At 35.8% G+C, this 15404-nt stretch overlaps 1 protein-coding gene across 2 annotated transcripts in view; it reads left to right on the forward strand.

Moving 5' to 3' along the window:
- The window catches only part of LOC122795869 (leucine-zipper-like transcriptional regulator 1), a 1318154-nt gene that overhangs the window by 969324 nt on the left and 333426 nt on the right, over positions 1 to 15404 (forward strand). For both annotated transcript variants that reach the window (XM_044064282.1, XM_044064283.1), the window contains one exon: positions 5397 to 5497. In XM_044064282.1, coding sequence (XP_043920217.1) covers positions 5397 to 5497 — 101 coding nt within the window. The remainder of the gene's footprint in view (positions 1 to 5396; positions 5498 to 15404) is intronic.

Consider the following 15404-nt stretch of genomic DNA (forward strand, 5'->3'; position numbering starts at 1 on the left):
TAAAACAATGACATTTGTCAGTTTTAAGAAGGTGTTTTTGAGACTTTTTCCTGATTTTCAGATATGAAGTGCACTCCTGAAGAAACTGATATAGATTCTGAGAAACTGTGATTGGCTTAATATCAGTTATGTCAAGCCTCAACAGTGAGCATATTCTTGTATAAACTAGTCAAAGAAAGTCTGTCATTAGTGTAAGGCATTGCCAGTTATGCCAGGAGAAGTAGATCAGTGGATGTGTAACATATGCCAGCATATCTAGCTGGAGTTTTATGTTATTTGTATATCAAACTGATTTGTACAGATCCTTGTGTTGAAAATGTATTTGTAAAGCTGCTTGTGTTAAAAATGTACCTACAGTGGGTCCTGTTGGACAGAAAAGAAATACACATGTATGTCAGACTGTATTGTATCTGTTGAAATGAATATATTGTAACAGAAGATACTGGAAGAGAAGAGGTTAATCTCAGTCCATCTAACTTTGAAAAATAGTCTGACATTAAATTACCTGTTTTAGACCATAAAGATTGTATCTTACAGTTCTGATTGCAGCCAGAGATTAAATGGCTATGAAAACCAGGACTAGGAATCCTACTGTATTGTCTTCAGGGGTGAACTAATTGCTGTCCTGGAAGGGTAGAAGTTTTGAAATAGTTTTATAACTTCTAGATGCTATAACACATCTCAGCAAAGCTCTATGTGTGTATATTATTGACACATATGTACTGGCTTCTGGTTCAGTTGCTAGTAAACGGGGTAGTATGGGAACCAGAAGTCAGATGACCACATGTGTATGATGTCATTCTATAATCCAACACTCAACTCTACAGCTGTACCAGTGGGCAGTCTTATTGGGGCCTGGAGCGACAGAGAGAAACCCAGTCCCCTGACTGAGTGTGTTCCCTGCATGCTCTTAAGGGAAATTGTGCTTGGTGTAGAGAGTTGCAACTGGAAATACTGTGTGCATCTATTTTTGTTCCAAGTGAACATCCCCCTCCATAGTCATTGGTGAGGATTCAGGCTCCTGGATCACTGGCCAAGAAGAGAGTTGTCACAGCTAGTCTTTCTGCCCCACCTACAATTCCACAACAGGGCTCATAGCTGTTCAAAACTACTTGTGGAAGCTGGAAAGCAATGATATACCAGGCACTAATCGTGGTTCTGACTGAGACTTGTTACTCAAGAAAGCAGGGAGCTTTGGTATGGTTCATGTCATATCCCATGAACCTGTTGTTACAGAAGTTATGGTCTGAATACTCTGATTTTTAAACAGCTTTGCCCTTGATTTCCACATCTGAAAGATGACAATTATGATTGTTTGTAAAAGCAATTACTGGCACAAGACCTCCAAACAATGCTAAATAAGTAAATGCCTATTTGGCTTGGTAAATCAGACCATTAGTCATATATTGCTGTATAGTTAAAGAAAAATAAATTAACATTTTGGTATGCTGTGAACAGTGAGAATCCAGGAAAACAGCAAATTCTTATAAAATACACAAATAACGCCCCAGGACCCATCTGACAACTACAACCACAACTTTATTTAAATAGTCAAAATGTTAAAAATAAGCACTTACGTCCTATTGCCTACAGGATTTAATCAGATACGAGAAATGAACTATTCTCTGCAACCATTTTTAAATATCCCTCTTCAAATCATATGACTCTTCAAATTCTTTACTTTTAATAGAGTTAGAGAAACCTTTTGGTATGCTGTGAACAGTACCATCAAGACCTCAGAAAGTTAAAGAAAGGCTAATTCTATTTTGATACCCAGTGCAGGAATACACTTGAAGATGATGCCAGCATAGAAGGACTGGGGCAGTCTTAAGTCAGTTTTGAGGTGGGAATCAAAAATTCATAGCTTATACAAGAAGATCCTTCTCACACATTGAAAATAGTACAGCCAAACAGAAATGAAGGCAAGGATGCACTATAGATAGATAGATAGATAGATAGATAGATAGATAGATAGATAGATGGAGCTACAGATATATGTGTATATCTATGTGTCTATCTAGCCATCTATATGTATGAATGTGCACACACACACACACACACACACACATATATATATATATATATATATATATATATATATATATATATATAATATTTATGTATATATAGTGAGAGCGAGTGAGGATAGATATAGATATAAATATAGATATGTATGTATGCCTGTGTGCGTGTGTGTGTGTGTGTGTGTGTGTGTGTGTGTGTGTGTGTGTGTGTGTGTGTGTGTGTATATATATATATATATATATATATATATATATATATATATATATATTTATATTTGGATTAGATAGATAGATATGCACATATTAAAAAACGATATCTATTTACAAAACATATATGTATATATATATATATATATATATATATATATATATATATATATATATATATATATATATGTATATGGGTCCTGGTCTTATGATCATAAGTACGTTTAGTCAAAACATACATGATCAAACTCACTTTTGCGAAAGTGCATTTTGTCGAAAATGCACTTTTACTGAAAGGTAACTAAGCAAAAAGTTGTTTACATGTAGATTTAGTTGTACGTCAACTGTACTGTTGATTGTACAACTAAGCAAACTGTTTCTTAGTTCGCGGTACAGTAGAGATAAGGGAATATTCCCTTTTCCCCACTGTAGTGCAATCTCAGAGTGAGAATATTAAAGTGGGGGGTGTGGGGGCACCGCCCCAAATGGGGGTGCAGGGGGGCTTGTCCCCCTGCATAAATTCAAATACTGTTTTTTTTTTTTTTTTTTTTTTTTAGTTTTTGGGCATTTTTTTTTTTGTGAAAGTGCATTTTCGATAAAATGCACTTTCGCTGAAGTGAGTTTGATCTTGTACATTTTGATGAAACGTAATTTCGATGTATGAACATAGAGTCATATATATATCTATATATATATATATATATATATATATATATATATATATATATATATATATATATATATATATATATTTTTACCCAAAACACTGAGACCAAAAGAACGAAAACACACAATACCAACAACTCACAAACCCGAACACCATAACACCGACACCTAAAACACCGACACACAAAACGTAAACTACACATTACACACAACTATATATGCACTAACCTTAACCCAAACCCTAACCCTAAGATCCAACACTACTGCACACTTACCCTACCCGCACCCTAACCCTAACTCACTTAACCCACCCTTAAACATAAAGTCCGTCACTATCGCACACTCTCCCTACCCACACCCTAACCCTAACACACTTAGCCCACCCCTAAAACTACAGTCCGTCACTATCACACACTTACCTTACCCGCACCCTAACCCTAAGTCTGACACTACCGCACACTCACCTTTCCCGCACCATAACCCTAAATCCCTCACTATCGCACACTTACCGAGTCACGCTCACAGGTTGCCCATGTTGGTGTTTCGGCTTTCGGGATTTCACCTTGTCGATCATCTGCATCATCGAACTTTTGGTCTCAGTGTTTTGGGTGTCGGCTTTGTGGCGTGTCGGTTAAGTGAAGTATATATATATATATATATATATATATATATATATATATATATATATGCACACACACAGCTAGATATAGATGTATATATCTAAAAAGGAATGTATTTTAATCACAGTGAATATGCCCTCTGTTTGGTTTTCAAATTTAGTACTACTTAGGGTTTGCCTAGCAACACTCATAATAGTCCAAAAAGCAAGAGCCCCACCACTGGTATTAGAAGAGAGCAGTTTATAAATTCACTGTCCTGTCATTCTAAGGCATATTCTGATAATGTACAAGAGCTCCATAACATGGATCAATTAATGTCGAATGATATAATTCTTATGTTGTACCTACCACCTGCTGTATTAACATCATGGCAGTTGGCATGGATGTTAAGTCAGAACACAATCCCCTTTCTGTAGCATTTAGCAGATGAATTAAAACACAGCATTATAAAAAAATGGCTTGCTGAACATGATAGATATATTTTTAAATACAATTTTAAGGAAATTATATTTTAAGATGATATCAAGATGACTATCTATTGAGCAATCCCATTTTAATTCACAATAATGCATTTAAAAGGGTGAATGCTTCTAAAGTTTAAAATCCTTTGCTGACATTTCTGTAATATTTTTCTCTTCCTCTTTTTTGTGCACTTTCAGTAATAGCCTTGTGTCCAATATTATTTTTTTATTTAATAGTTTGATACCTGACAGTAAATTCAACCAATGATTAAATTGACTAGGACAATATTTTTACATCTTCGCCTGCATCTCAGTAATATAATGCACCAACCCCTCATGAAACACAACTACAAATGTTAAGTCAAAAAAGGGAGACAGAACTTTCATGTTTGATTAATAAGGGACTGCAGTGAGCTGCAGTAAGCCACAAAGCAATTTAGCATAATCCTCCTTTGCAGGGTGAGCCATTAACCCAAGCAACCTAATGTTGCACAGATATCAGGCCTTGAACACTAACAAGGCTGGTATGTGACCAAACAAGTGTTTTAATTATTTAAAAAGCTGCTTATGAAACAGCCTGTATGTGCACCAAGCAGCAACAGCAGCTGTACCATGTGTTTTTGTGCACTGTGTACACAGATCCTAAATAGTATGTCAGGAATGTCAGTATGCAATACCAAGCCATGGCTTCAGCTCAGGCTTGCACAACTTTTGGAATTTTGGAATAATGGAGACTGACTTCTTAAGTGAGTGGGACTTCAGTGAGCGATGATCTGCTACTTTAGCATGTGCTGAATTTAAAATCCCCTTTGCAGTTCAGGGACAGATTGCATTTTAGAAGGGATTGTTTCTTGATGTCGTATTTAAATATTCCCTTCATGAAGCGTAGATACTTCAGTATAACTAAATCGATACATTTTGTTTTAACTTTAGAGTTAGTAGAAATAGCAGGCACTGTCTGGGTAGTGTCAAGTAAATTATTTTTAATAGAATATATATCATTCTCCTGGACAAGGCATTGTGATGTGTCATTGCAAAGATTTTTTTTTTTTTTTTGCATTTTCCAGTCTCCACACTTTGCAATGGTCTTGAATTCTGAGACATGTCTAGTATGATGTGATTCCTTAAGAAAATTATGCTCGTGTAAAGATATTTAAAGTAACTTTAGATTGTGAAGCTATGTGCATTTTTTCTAGACTCTAAATTAGAAACACGTTTTGTAAAAAATAACATTTAGCATATCTTGAGATGTGTTCCTGATTTTGGGAGTATATGTATGTTTGTGTTCCTCATTCTTAATTTATAGATATCTCTGTATATTTCATTTCAGTAACATAATAGCTGGTGTTTCTAACATTAGTTTTTAATCTTTACTAGGTATGCTGTTATCATGGTTTCATGTGTTTTCTCATTTCCAGGTAATAGATGACAAAGATTTCTGTGCAGTTCGAAACCAAGCTATGGATTTAATTTCAAGATCATTTACCTTGCTGAACTCTGAATTTCAGAAACTTAACATGTAGGTACCGAATCTTACTTTCAGGATAACATCTCTTGATGTTCTTTCTCTGTTTTGATCCAACTGGTTTAAATAAATGTGAAAATTGATTTTTAAATATTTATGTACTTTGTTATTGATGTATAAGACATATATGGAAGGGTTTATCCCACTTCAATTTCTCCAAGTGTTTTGGACTTCCCATTCTTTAGTCAAGGTGTGATTAAAGTTCATAAAATTAGTGATACTTCAGTCTTAGATGTTAGCCAACAGTGCTCATCTTAGCCCCCTGCAATGTGCCCAGAACTGTTAACTTCTGCAGTTCATACTGGGTTATATGTAATGATAGTATATTTAAAATAAGAATGTAAATTATTTTTTATTAGTCCTGTTGCTCTTACTTCTGTTTGAACTGTCTAGGTATCTTTCTCTCATATTACTCTCATTTCTGCCAGCAAATCCTGGTATTTTAAGGGAATACATTTGTAATGTTGAATGATCAAAATGCCAAACAGGATTATGATGACCACAAAAGGTTGAAGCCCACTTGGCTGAAAAACTCATTTCATGTTCTATGCATGGGGCTGTGCGCCCCCACACCACCTGCTTATTATATATACCAACTCCAAGATCAAACTACGGTGGGGAAAGGGAAAACACCAATCCTCGCTGTTCCACAGTTTTGTTGGCACTTTTAGTTATGGCCTTTTGTGGTTGACTTAATGCCATTTGGCATTCCAGTCATTCAGCATCATAAATGTAATCCACTTTCAGACACTATAATCATTGGGTGTAGACAGCACTTATCTGCCTTACTCTCAAAATAAAAGAACTGACCCCTCCTCAGCTAACATCTGAGGGTCTTTATTGGCTCCAAACAGTGTTACTAATTATCGGATCAGTGTTTTCTTCCATTGCAGTCATGAATAGAAACATATCTTCCACCCACCTACAAGAGATATGCTCTAACTCAGAAACTCCAAATACTAAATACAACCTGACAGAAGATGGATCCAGGCAGGCTGTAATTCCAACTGTTATGATATAACTGACCCCTACTTACCCATGCAGTGGACGTGTAGTTTTTTTCTTTTGCTTTTTGTTTATCACCCCCTTTTTGGTCCCCACTAAGCATGGTTGGCAACATGTCTTCTAGACTGGGTGCCCTCATTTTTTCACATATTGATCCCTTCAGACCAAGGGACATATAATCTTGGTATGCACAGTTTTTATATATCATTAGATAAGCATGAATCATTTTTTTTGTCCAACTGTTTCAATAGATTTTGGGATCAGTAAATCACCAGAAAGCTATAAGTTAGAATAGGAAGAGCAAATTGATTTATAGCGTGTACCATATTCTTAGATGTCAAGGCTGTTTTCAGTATTAGCTTTAGTCTTCCAAATTATTCTTTACTAAGCTTTGTTCTCATGTGCTCGTGTTTTATTGCAGACCCTTTATATATTCTCAGACATTTGCACACACCCTTCTGCTCAAGTTCCTTTATATCACATTGCTGTCCCAGGTTAATATTTTATTAGTGCAGCTCCTTTATTTTTCTAAATGTTGCTTTTGTAGTTTATCAAAACCAAATGTAATTCTTATTTCATCTGCGAACATTTTAACAATTTTTAGTTGTGCTTTCAAATCCTCATCTGATGGAAAACAATTTTAAATCATCCACAGAAAAGTAGATGAGATGTTTTAAAACCTGGTTGGTTTCTGGGGATTAAAGTATAACCCACAGCTTGAAAGGTTAAGGGCAAAGCAAAAGAATCACCCTGGAATATCCTCTTTGAAATTTTATCCTTGGGATAATAATTTGCCATCATTCATGGCTTGGCTGCAAAGAGGTTTCTCACTGTTTCACAGTCACTGCAATGTAATTTATCAATGAAGGGTGTATTTTATATATCTATAAGCATTCTATTATCCATGAATGCAAGATGCAGTCAAATGTTTTTTGTAATCTACCCATGCCCCTTTTTACAGCCCTCTATCATTTTTGTTTAATAATAGATTATTTTTTGTTCCACATGACTTTCTTTTAATAAAGATTTTGTTTTGCTGCCATGCTTGATTTTTTAGATGTTTATAAACTCAGTCAGCATCAATTCTAGCACATAACTTATGTTTTATGGAAGGCAGATGATTGGTTTATGGTTCTTGGGATGGGTTTCAGGTTCATTCATAAGGAGGAGTATCATTTTCCTGTTGTTAACCAGGCTGGAGTCAGTTTGGGGTGTGCATACTGGGAATTCTTACTCAGGGCTAAATTTGTTTTGTAGAAATATTAATACTTTTAGCTAAGAAATTAGGTACTGTGTCTGGACCTGTCATTTTCTTAATTGTGTCTTACTTTCTCTGACTGTTACTTAATCCAATGTCACACCCTTGAAATTATAAGTCCTTACTGTTTCTTTTAATTTTTCTATCCACTCAGTATCGTGTTTATGTTCAGCAGGGTTTTTATAACAAATTCTCTAAAATATACCTATAGCTTCTTTTTTGGTGATTTTTCTTTTCCTAGACATTTTTCTGCTTCTCTATGCAATATATTTGGGTCATTAACGAATTTCTTCTTTTGTACCTTTCCCTTATATTTATCAGCATACTTTCTAAGTTCCTCTGCTTGTGCTGATATTTTTAGTTTATTATTGGAAGTAGTATATGTCAAATCCTGGTCTGCTCTGATACTGTGTATTGCTTCTACCACATCTTCCTTCCTAAGGATTTTTGATTATCTATTGCCTTTATTGTATTCTTCTAACAACGATACTTCTTGTCTTAATCCCTTTATCCCTTTGGCATTGTTTCCATTTGATGCTTCCATGGTGGCATTCTACTTGTTGCCTTCCTTTCCTTTGTTACTGTACATTTTTGGGGTATCACATTATCCATGATTAGTTTAATTGCACAGTAATATATCTTATTTATTTCTGTTATATCAAATGAATTACTCAATGATTCTGATTACTATATTCATCTGTTTTACCTGTCTTCCATCATTCTAAGTCTTGTTTACTTCCTGTAATCTATTTCTTTTATCTGTCTTAATACATCTCTCCATCTTTATTAAATTAAGCAAGTCTCCCCTTAGATTAATTTCTTCTGGAATGACAGCATTTTCTTTGGTTTGTGGTCCCTGTATGTCTTTCAGAGAAGGTTCTAAAACATTGCCCTGTGACATATCTCCTTCAAATGAACCCTGTTTCACCTGTTGTTCCTCCATATGGGAACACATTGGCCCATTGTGCTGCAAAATTACCTGTATCAGAGTTGCCACTGTTTCCTTCTACTTCCTTTGGGGCACAGCTTCGACTGGACTTTCATGCAAGTCTCCTATAGAAGTCTCCAGAACACTCCCCTGTGGCACACTCTGTTCAGATGCATCCCATATCACCTGCTGCTCCATTGTCAAGGGACCCACTGGTCCATCATGTCGTGACACTGCCTGTGTTGGGGTTTCCAAATTAAACCATTAATTTTACACATTTTCTATCACTTCAATTTGTGTATGTTTAATTTATACCTCACTAATTACTTTTTTTATGTTCTACCTTCATGATCTTATTTCTAGTACTTCGAATTTTTCCATAAACTGTACTTCTGTTCAAATATCTTTGGAGCTGCTCTTTTTACAGTCAATAGTTTATTTTTCTTCTCTGACTAAATATCACACCATATCTGATCTCTTTTTCTTTCCCATGTCCACATTTCGTTTTTATACCTTTCAAAAACCTCGTTTTTTTTCTCTATGTTTTCTTGCTTCCTTTGCCACTTCTTTTTCTAGTATCCCACCATTTCTTTGTCTACATAATCTACAGCTCTTAATAGCTCACAAAATTTTATATCAACCAACTAAAATACCAATACTCTCTAACCTCATTTCACATATAATAACATGAAACACCTACGTTCTTCAAACAAACTACTGATTTATACTCCCAAACCAAATAACTCTGCAGGTGACTGCCTCTTTTCCAAGTCTGTTGGAAAAATGTGGAACAAACTACCCTCTGATATCTTATGTTTTCCCGCACTACCAATTTTTAAAAGACAACTGAAAATGCATCTCAATAATCACTGGCTTTGCTCCTGTACCAACCCAACTTTCCTTCTTCCTCTCTCTCTTTCTTCTACCATAATTACTTTCATTCTCTTCTCCCTATATCCTTGATAGCTATCCCTTTACATAACATCTATGTAGATAAATGTTATCTCATATATACTGTATGACCATTGTAAAAAAAAAAAAAAAACTTTTTATTTCATTTTTTAAGACATTTTATTATTTCTCTTTTGTTTTTGCTCCTATCATATTTGTATATTACATATATTAACTAATTCTGTTTTGCCTATTGTATTGTATTGCCTGTTGCTGTTTAAACTTGTAATAACCATTGGAGCTTTTCTCCCCGGGCCTCTACTGAAAATGGACAAATATCAAGTTGGACTAGCCCGGTCAACAAATGTAAAATAAAATAAATAAATAAATAAATAATGTTTTTCCTTGTTATATTAATATTAATTTAAATGTTTATCTGTAACTTTTCACAGTTTTTCTTGTGCAAGTATTTTTCTTTCTGCTAATTTCACTCTTATTTTTGCTACATAACCTCTGCATGGAAATTATGGTCTTCTTGCATAATACATAATTTCTTCCTTATCCTCAACAGTCCACTTTGTTTTCTGTATGCCTCTCTTTTGGTCTATCTTTTTTTGTGTGTTTTGTGGACTACTTCTTCCTTCTACCACAGGGGTTCGATGCCTGCCCTATGTCTGGTCTAACCCTGTCATGGGAAGGTTTCAATGTCCTGAGGATTCTACACTGTCTTTTTTTTCAGTCTTAGCACAGTGCATGCACCACCAAATGGTCCTATATAAGACTTCCAGTATGAAAAAAAGATGGAAAATAAATGGATGAAAATGAAATAATAAAAAAAATATATAAAAGAAATAAAGCCCATCATCCCACTATTTAAGTCAGCTTTTTCTCTACATCTCATTACCCAAAATATTCAGCTCTTTGGGTACTTAATCAGTGAAAGCATGACAAAAAGCCTAAGTTTTGTTAATTTACTTTCAGCCTTGTTTTGTTCATCCCTTTTTCGGTGCATTATCTTATTTGATCCCTGTGGGAGTGATTAAATTTTGCAACTCAAAAAGTTATTTTGGCTAGAATTCAGCATCCATAGTCCACAGAGAAAACTGCACATCAGTGAATCTCTGATGAAATGCTTAAGCCAATGAAGTTTTAAAAAAGTAATCTTAAAAGAAGGCATCTTGATCTTCATGTCAAAAGGTCTGTATCTAAGAATAATTAAGTTGTGGAAAATATTCATTGGACTGTTGGTCTATGTAGTTTATTTTCTGGAATACTGTTATCCGCAAGAGTGAGTAGATTTTATAAGTAGAGTTTACAGCAGTGATTCATGATTGTCTATGTTAGGTTATTTCAGATCATTTCTTTTTAAGGGTTTCCTTGGATAATTTTTCTATTTCATTTTTCCTCTTTTTTGAGGTATGGGAAAGTAATTTTAGCTCATTTTGAAGAATATTCCTTGCAATTTTTGTGATGTGTTTATTTAATAGTTGGCATGTAGTAGACAGGCTTCATCAGAAAAGGTAGGAGTATTTATTTATTTATTTATCTATTTACTGGCTGATTGATTTTAATTAATAAAATTCATTTCTGGAAAGACTTAAGCACTGGGGCCTTTAAGGTGCAAGTTTCAGGGTTCATTTCCATGTTTCACATCTTGAGGATTGGGTAGGGGCTTGCATTAGGTCCATGAAGAAGGCAAATTATTTCTGTCTTAATTATGCCTATTGAATACATTTGAGGGGCATAATTGTAATATGCAGTTTTCATTTTAACAGGTACATTTAACATTTTATTTATAGAAGTTTTTTTACTTATTTATTTGTTTGTTTGCCAGTTATTTTACTGTAAAAGAAAAAGCCACAAACTCGTAAAACAAAAAACAGGTACAGTAGGCACAGGTACCCCAAAAGTCACAGCAAATAATTTACCACTTTTATTAAAACATGATAAGCGCTTTTGTCTCAAACCATGCAACAAGACTTCATCAGACATTAAACAGTGATTCAGAACACATTTAAATAAGTAATACAAGTCACATGACATCATTATATAATTAATCACCATTTAAAATGACAGTTTATAAAAAACTTGTATAATACAAACCCATAAAGCCAAAATTTAACTAATAAAACAATAATAATTATATAATACTTTCAAATAACTGAATCAGTTTACATCTTTATAGCTTTCAATTTTAAAACACATCCAATAGACGCTAACTCATTCAGAAAAAACACAGCACAGAAGGCAAGAAAGAAGTAACAAGGAAGATTCCTTTAATCCAACAAAATGTACATTCTGGTATCTCGGCAATTTGCCTTCATGGTTCCATGAAGGCGAATTGCCGAGGTACCAGAACGTTCATTTTGTTGGATTAAAGGAATCTTCCTTGTTACTTCTTTCTTGCCTTCTGTGCTGTGTTTTTTCTGGACAGTGATTTTTTTTGTGGTTTTTGTGCTAACTCATTCAGCCCTGACCAAACAACAGCATTCAATAGTAAAATCCAGTATAATTCTCTTCTCTCCAAGTTTAATTGCCAAGAACCACCCCTTGGATTTTTAAAAATGTTCTCAATAACAATAAATTTAAAAGAGTACCCTGGGTAATCCAAAACATGTTTTGTCCATATATTTCCACTGGTAAATTATTTTATGTCAATGGCTACTACTTGAAAATTAAGGGTAAATTTAATTATAATACCAAAAGCATTGTTTATGGAGCCCTCTGTCAAAGTTGTCCTGCCTTTTATATAGGCAAAACTGAACCTAAACTTAAGACTAGGTTGTACAAACACCTGTATGAGATTAATAAGCAAAAAATTACTAATGTGTTATAACATGTTTTGGATTATTATTGGCAACAGAGCAGTAAAAAACAGTGTACCTCAGGGATTGGTCTTGGGGCCTCTATTGTTTGGTGTATACTTTTCTGAGATGCAAGCCAAAACTAGTAGGCTATGGCTGACCAAGTTTGCAGATGACTGCAAGCTGGGCACTGTCATCAACTCCTGTAGTGATGTGGACATTGTCTAAGAGGGTCTTACCCAAACAAATGAGTGGTGCCAGAAACACGGCCTCAAATTGAATGTCAAAAAATACATCATCATCCCCTTTGGGAGAGTGACGTACCCATAGATTATCACATTAATAACAAGGTCCTAAGCACACAATCAGTTGTGAGGGACTTGGGCACCCAGGTTGCTAGCATACTGACTTTTGATCACCATATTGCCTCCGTTGTACAGAAAGCTTTCTACATGGCCCACCTTATTAGTAAGGGTATCTCATCCAGAGACAAGGAAGTCTTAACATCCCTGAATTCTTCGCTTATAAGGCCCATTATTGAGTATAATGTCCCTTTCAGCATGTACCTCACAAAGCACATGCGGCTGTTGGAGAGACCACAGAGGTTGCTCACCAGGAGAACCCAGGGCCTCAAACATCTACCCTAAACAGACAGGCTAAGAGCCCTGTCCCTCTACTCAGTGTCATATAGACTCCTCAGAGGTGACCTCTGTCTGGCATACAAAGCAATCTCAGACCCTGCCTTGATGGGACTGCTGCATATCTGCAAGTCAAGCTCCACTCAAGTTACCCACATGCATGACCTCAACCTGGTCTGTGACATAAATAGGACTTATTTGTGGTACAAATTTGTGTCCCTGAGACTACCCCTTCTGTGGAAAAGACTCCCTCTCTATCTCAAGCAGAGTACCTCATTATCCCATTTTAAGTGCAACCTGGATAACTGAATGGGGAACAGAAAATACACCCCTGGCATTCCACTTGTGTCCCTACTGGACAGGGGCATTGGGTGCTGACTTGTCCGAATATGGGCTAAATTCTTGGCTAGGCTTGTAAGGGGCTTGGGCAAAAAACCTAGTAACTTCCTATGATCCTACGATATGGTTATCTTCTTCTTTCTCTGGTACATCATATATTCTTATATTGTTTCTCCTGGACCTACTTTCTAGATCTTCTGTTTCCTCTAAGAGAGAAGTGTTTTGTTTCAGGAGATGTTACACTTGATTTTCTTTTTCAGTCAGCCTTCTATCCATACGAGTTACAGTTTCTTCAATAGATGAAACCTGATCTGAATGCTTCTTAATAATTTCATTAAGGAAGTCAAGTAGTTTTTTTATTGTCCAGTTTTATAGCATCCGTTTTACTCTCCAACTTGTCTATTTTAAATTATATATCTTGAATACTGACAACAAATGACTGCAGTTCTTTCTTTCTTTATCACACTGTCTTGAGGAGAAGCTTTAGAGTGTCTTATAAATGAAGTTGACTGATAAAAAAACTTCTGATAAAAAAAAAAAATAGATCAAATCCCAAATAGTTAATTTAATTCCTTAATTCCAACCAAATCCTGTCTATTGTTGGATAAAAAAGTTTTAGTAAGTATTTTGTTTGCTACAAATTTAATTATTCCTGTCAGAAAAAAATGAAAAGAGGCAGACCAAAGTTTTTATGCTGCTAACTGCTTGGAATCCTGGCCACACCCCCACTTTCCATTGTTTTCTGACGGGGCTTGTAACAATGATTTTAATGTGTTTGGTTTTTAAACTGTGAAACATTAAGATTTATTGTCCCTCTTCAAGTCAGTTTCATTTGTATTTGTTTCCAGACTGATGACTAGTTGTTTTTAGTGTTGTGCTTATAGTTACTGTTGCTTCTGTAGAGTAGCACTTTGTTAATTAGTTTTAATTAACAAATGACATTATTAGGCACCTTGGTTTATGACTTGCTCCCTAAGAGTGTGTGATTGCTGTTTTTTGTTAGTTGTTCTATATGAGTGAAATCAGGAGGGCTGGTAAGTCAACTGTTAAATAAGTAGGCAGATAAAATTACATGAGACGAGTGTTGGCAGACTTGATGACAAAGCTAGAGTGGTAATAAATGCTTATTGAGATAAAGGAATGGTGCTTAACAACAGGTTCATAGGTTCATAGGTTCATAGGTTCATAGGTTCATAGGTTTATACTAGGCTATCTGCCCTAAGGCATTTATAAGCCTAGCCCAAATTTTTGTGGCTTACACCACCCCTTATATGAAAAAATACTGTGCCCATTAGTTTGTTGTGCCTCTGTCCAGCAGTGACAGAGATGATTCCCGGGGTAAACCTACGATCTCCCATCCACAGGTCTAGATTTCTCTTGAACAGAGTCAGCGAGGTGCTCTGCCTCACATGGACCTGGATTTTATTCCACAGCATAGGGAGTCTCTGAGTGATAAATCTATCCCTCCAGCATGTCCTATTTATATCCGTGCTAAGGTTTAAGTCGCTTGCTCTAGTGGTTTTGGTGGATTTGGATTTTTTGAGGTGGAGCATGTCCATTAATTCCGGGTTGGACATGGCCTTGTATGTCAGGCACGTGTCACCTCTGAGCAGACGGTATGCGACTGAATAGAGATGGAGTTTCTTCAATCTGGCAGCATATGACAGATTTTGGAGTCCCTTTATCCTTTTGGTGAGGAACTTTTGGGGTCTCTCCAATTGCTGCAGATGTCGGGTGAGATACATCCCGAATGGGGCATTGTACTCGATCATTGGTCTGATAAGTGAAGAGTACAGGGGAACAATGACCTCACTAGATCTGGATGTGAATCCCTTCATGATCAGGTGGGCAATGTAGAAGGTCTTTCTAACCACTTTAGCAACGTGAGTGTCAAAAGAAAGGCCACTGTCAACCTGGGTCCCCAGGTCCCTGATAACCTCTTCTGTGCTTAGTGGATTGCCACCTACATGGTAGCTTGGGGTTACCTTGTTTTTCCCGAAGGGTATGACTATACAGTTTTTGGCGTTTAACTTCAGGC

The sequence above is a fragment of the Protopterus annectens genome, chromosome 2.part2, assembly GCF_019279795.1.
Source record: "Protopterus annectens isolate FY-2018-M chromosome 2.part2, PAN1.0, whole genome shotgun sequence".
Taxonomy (NCBI): Eukaryota; Metazoa; Chordata; order Ceratodontiformes; family Protopteridae; genus Protopterus; species Protopterus annectens.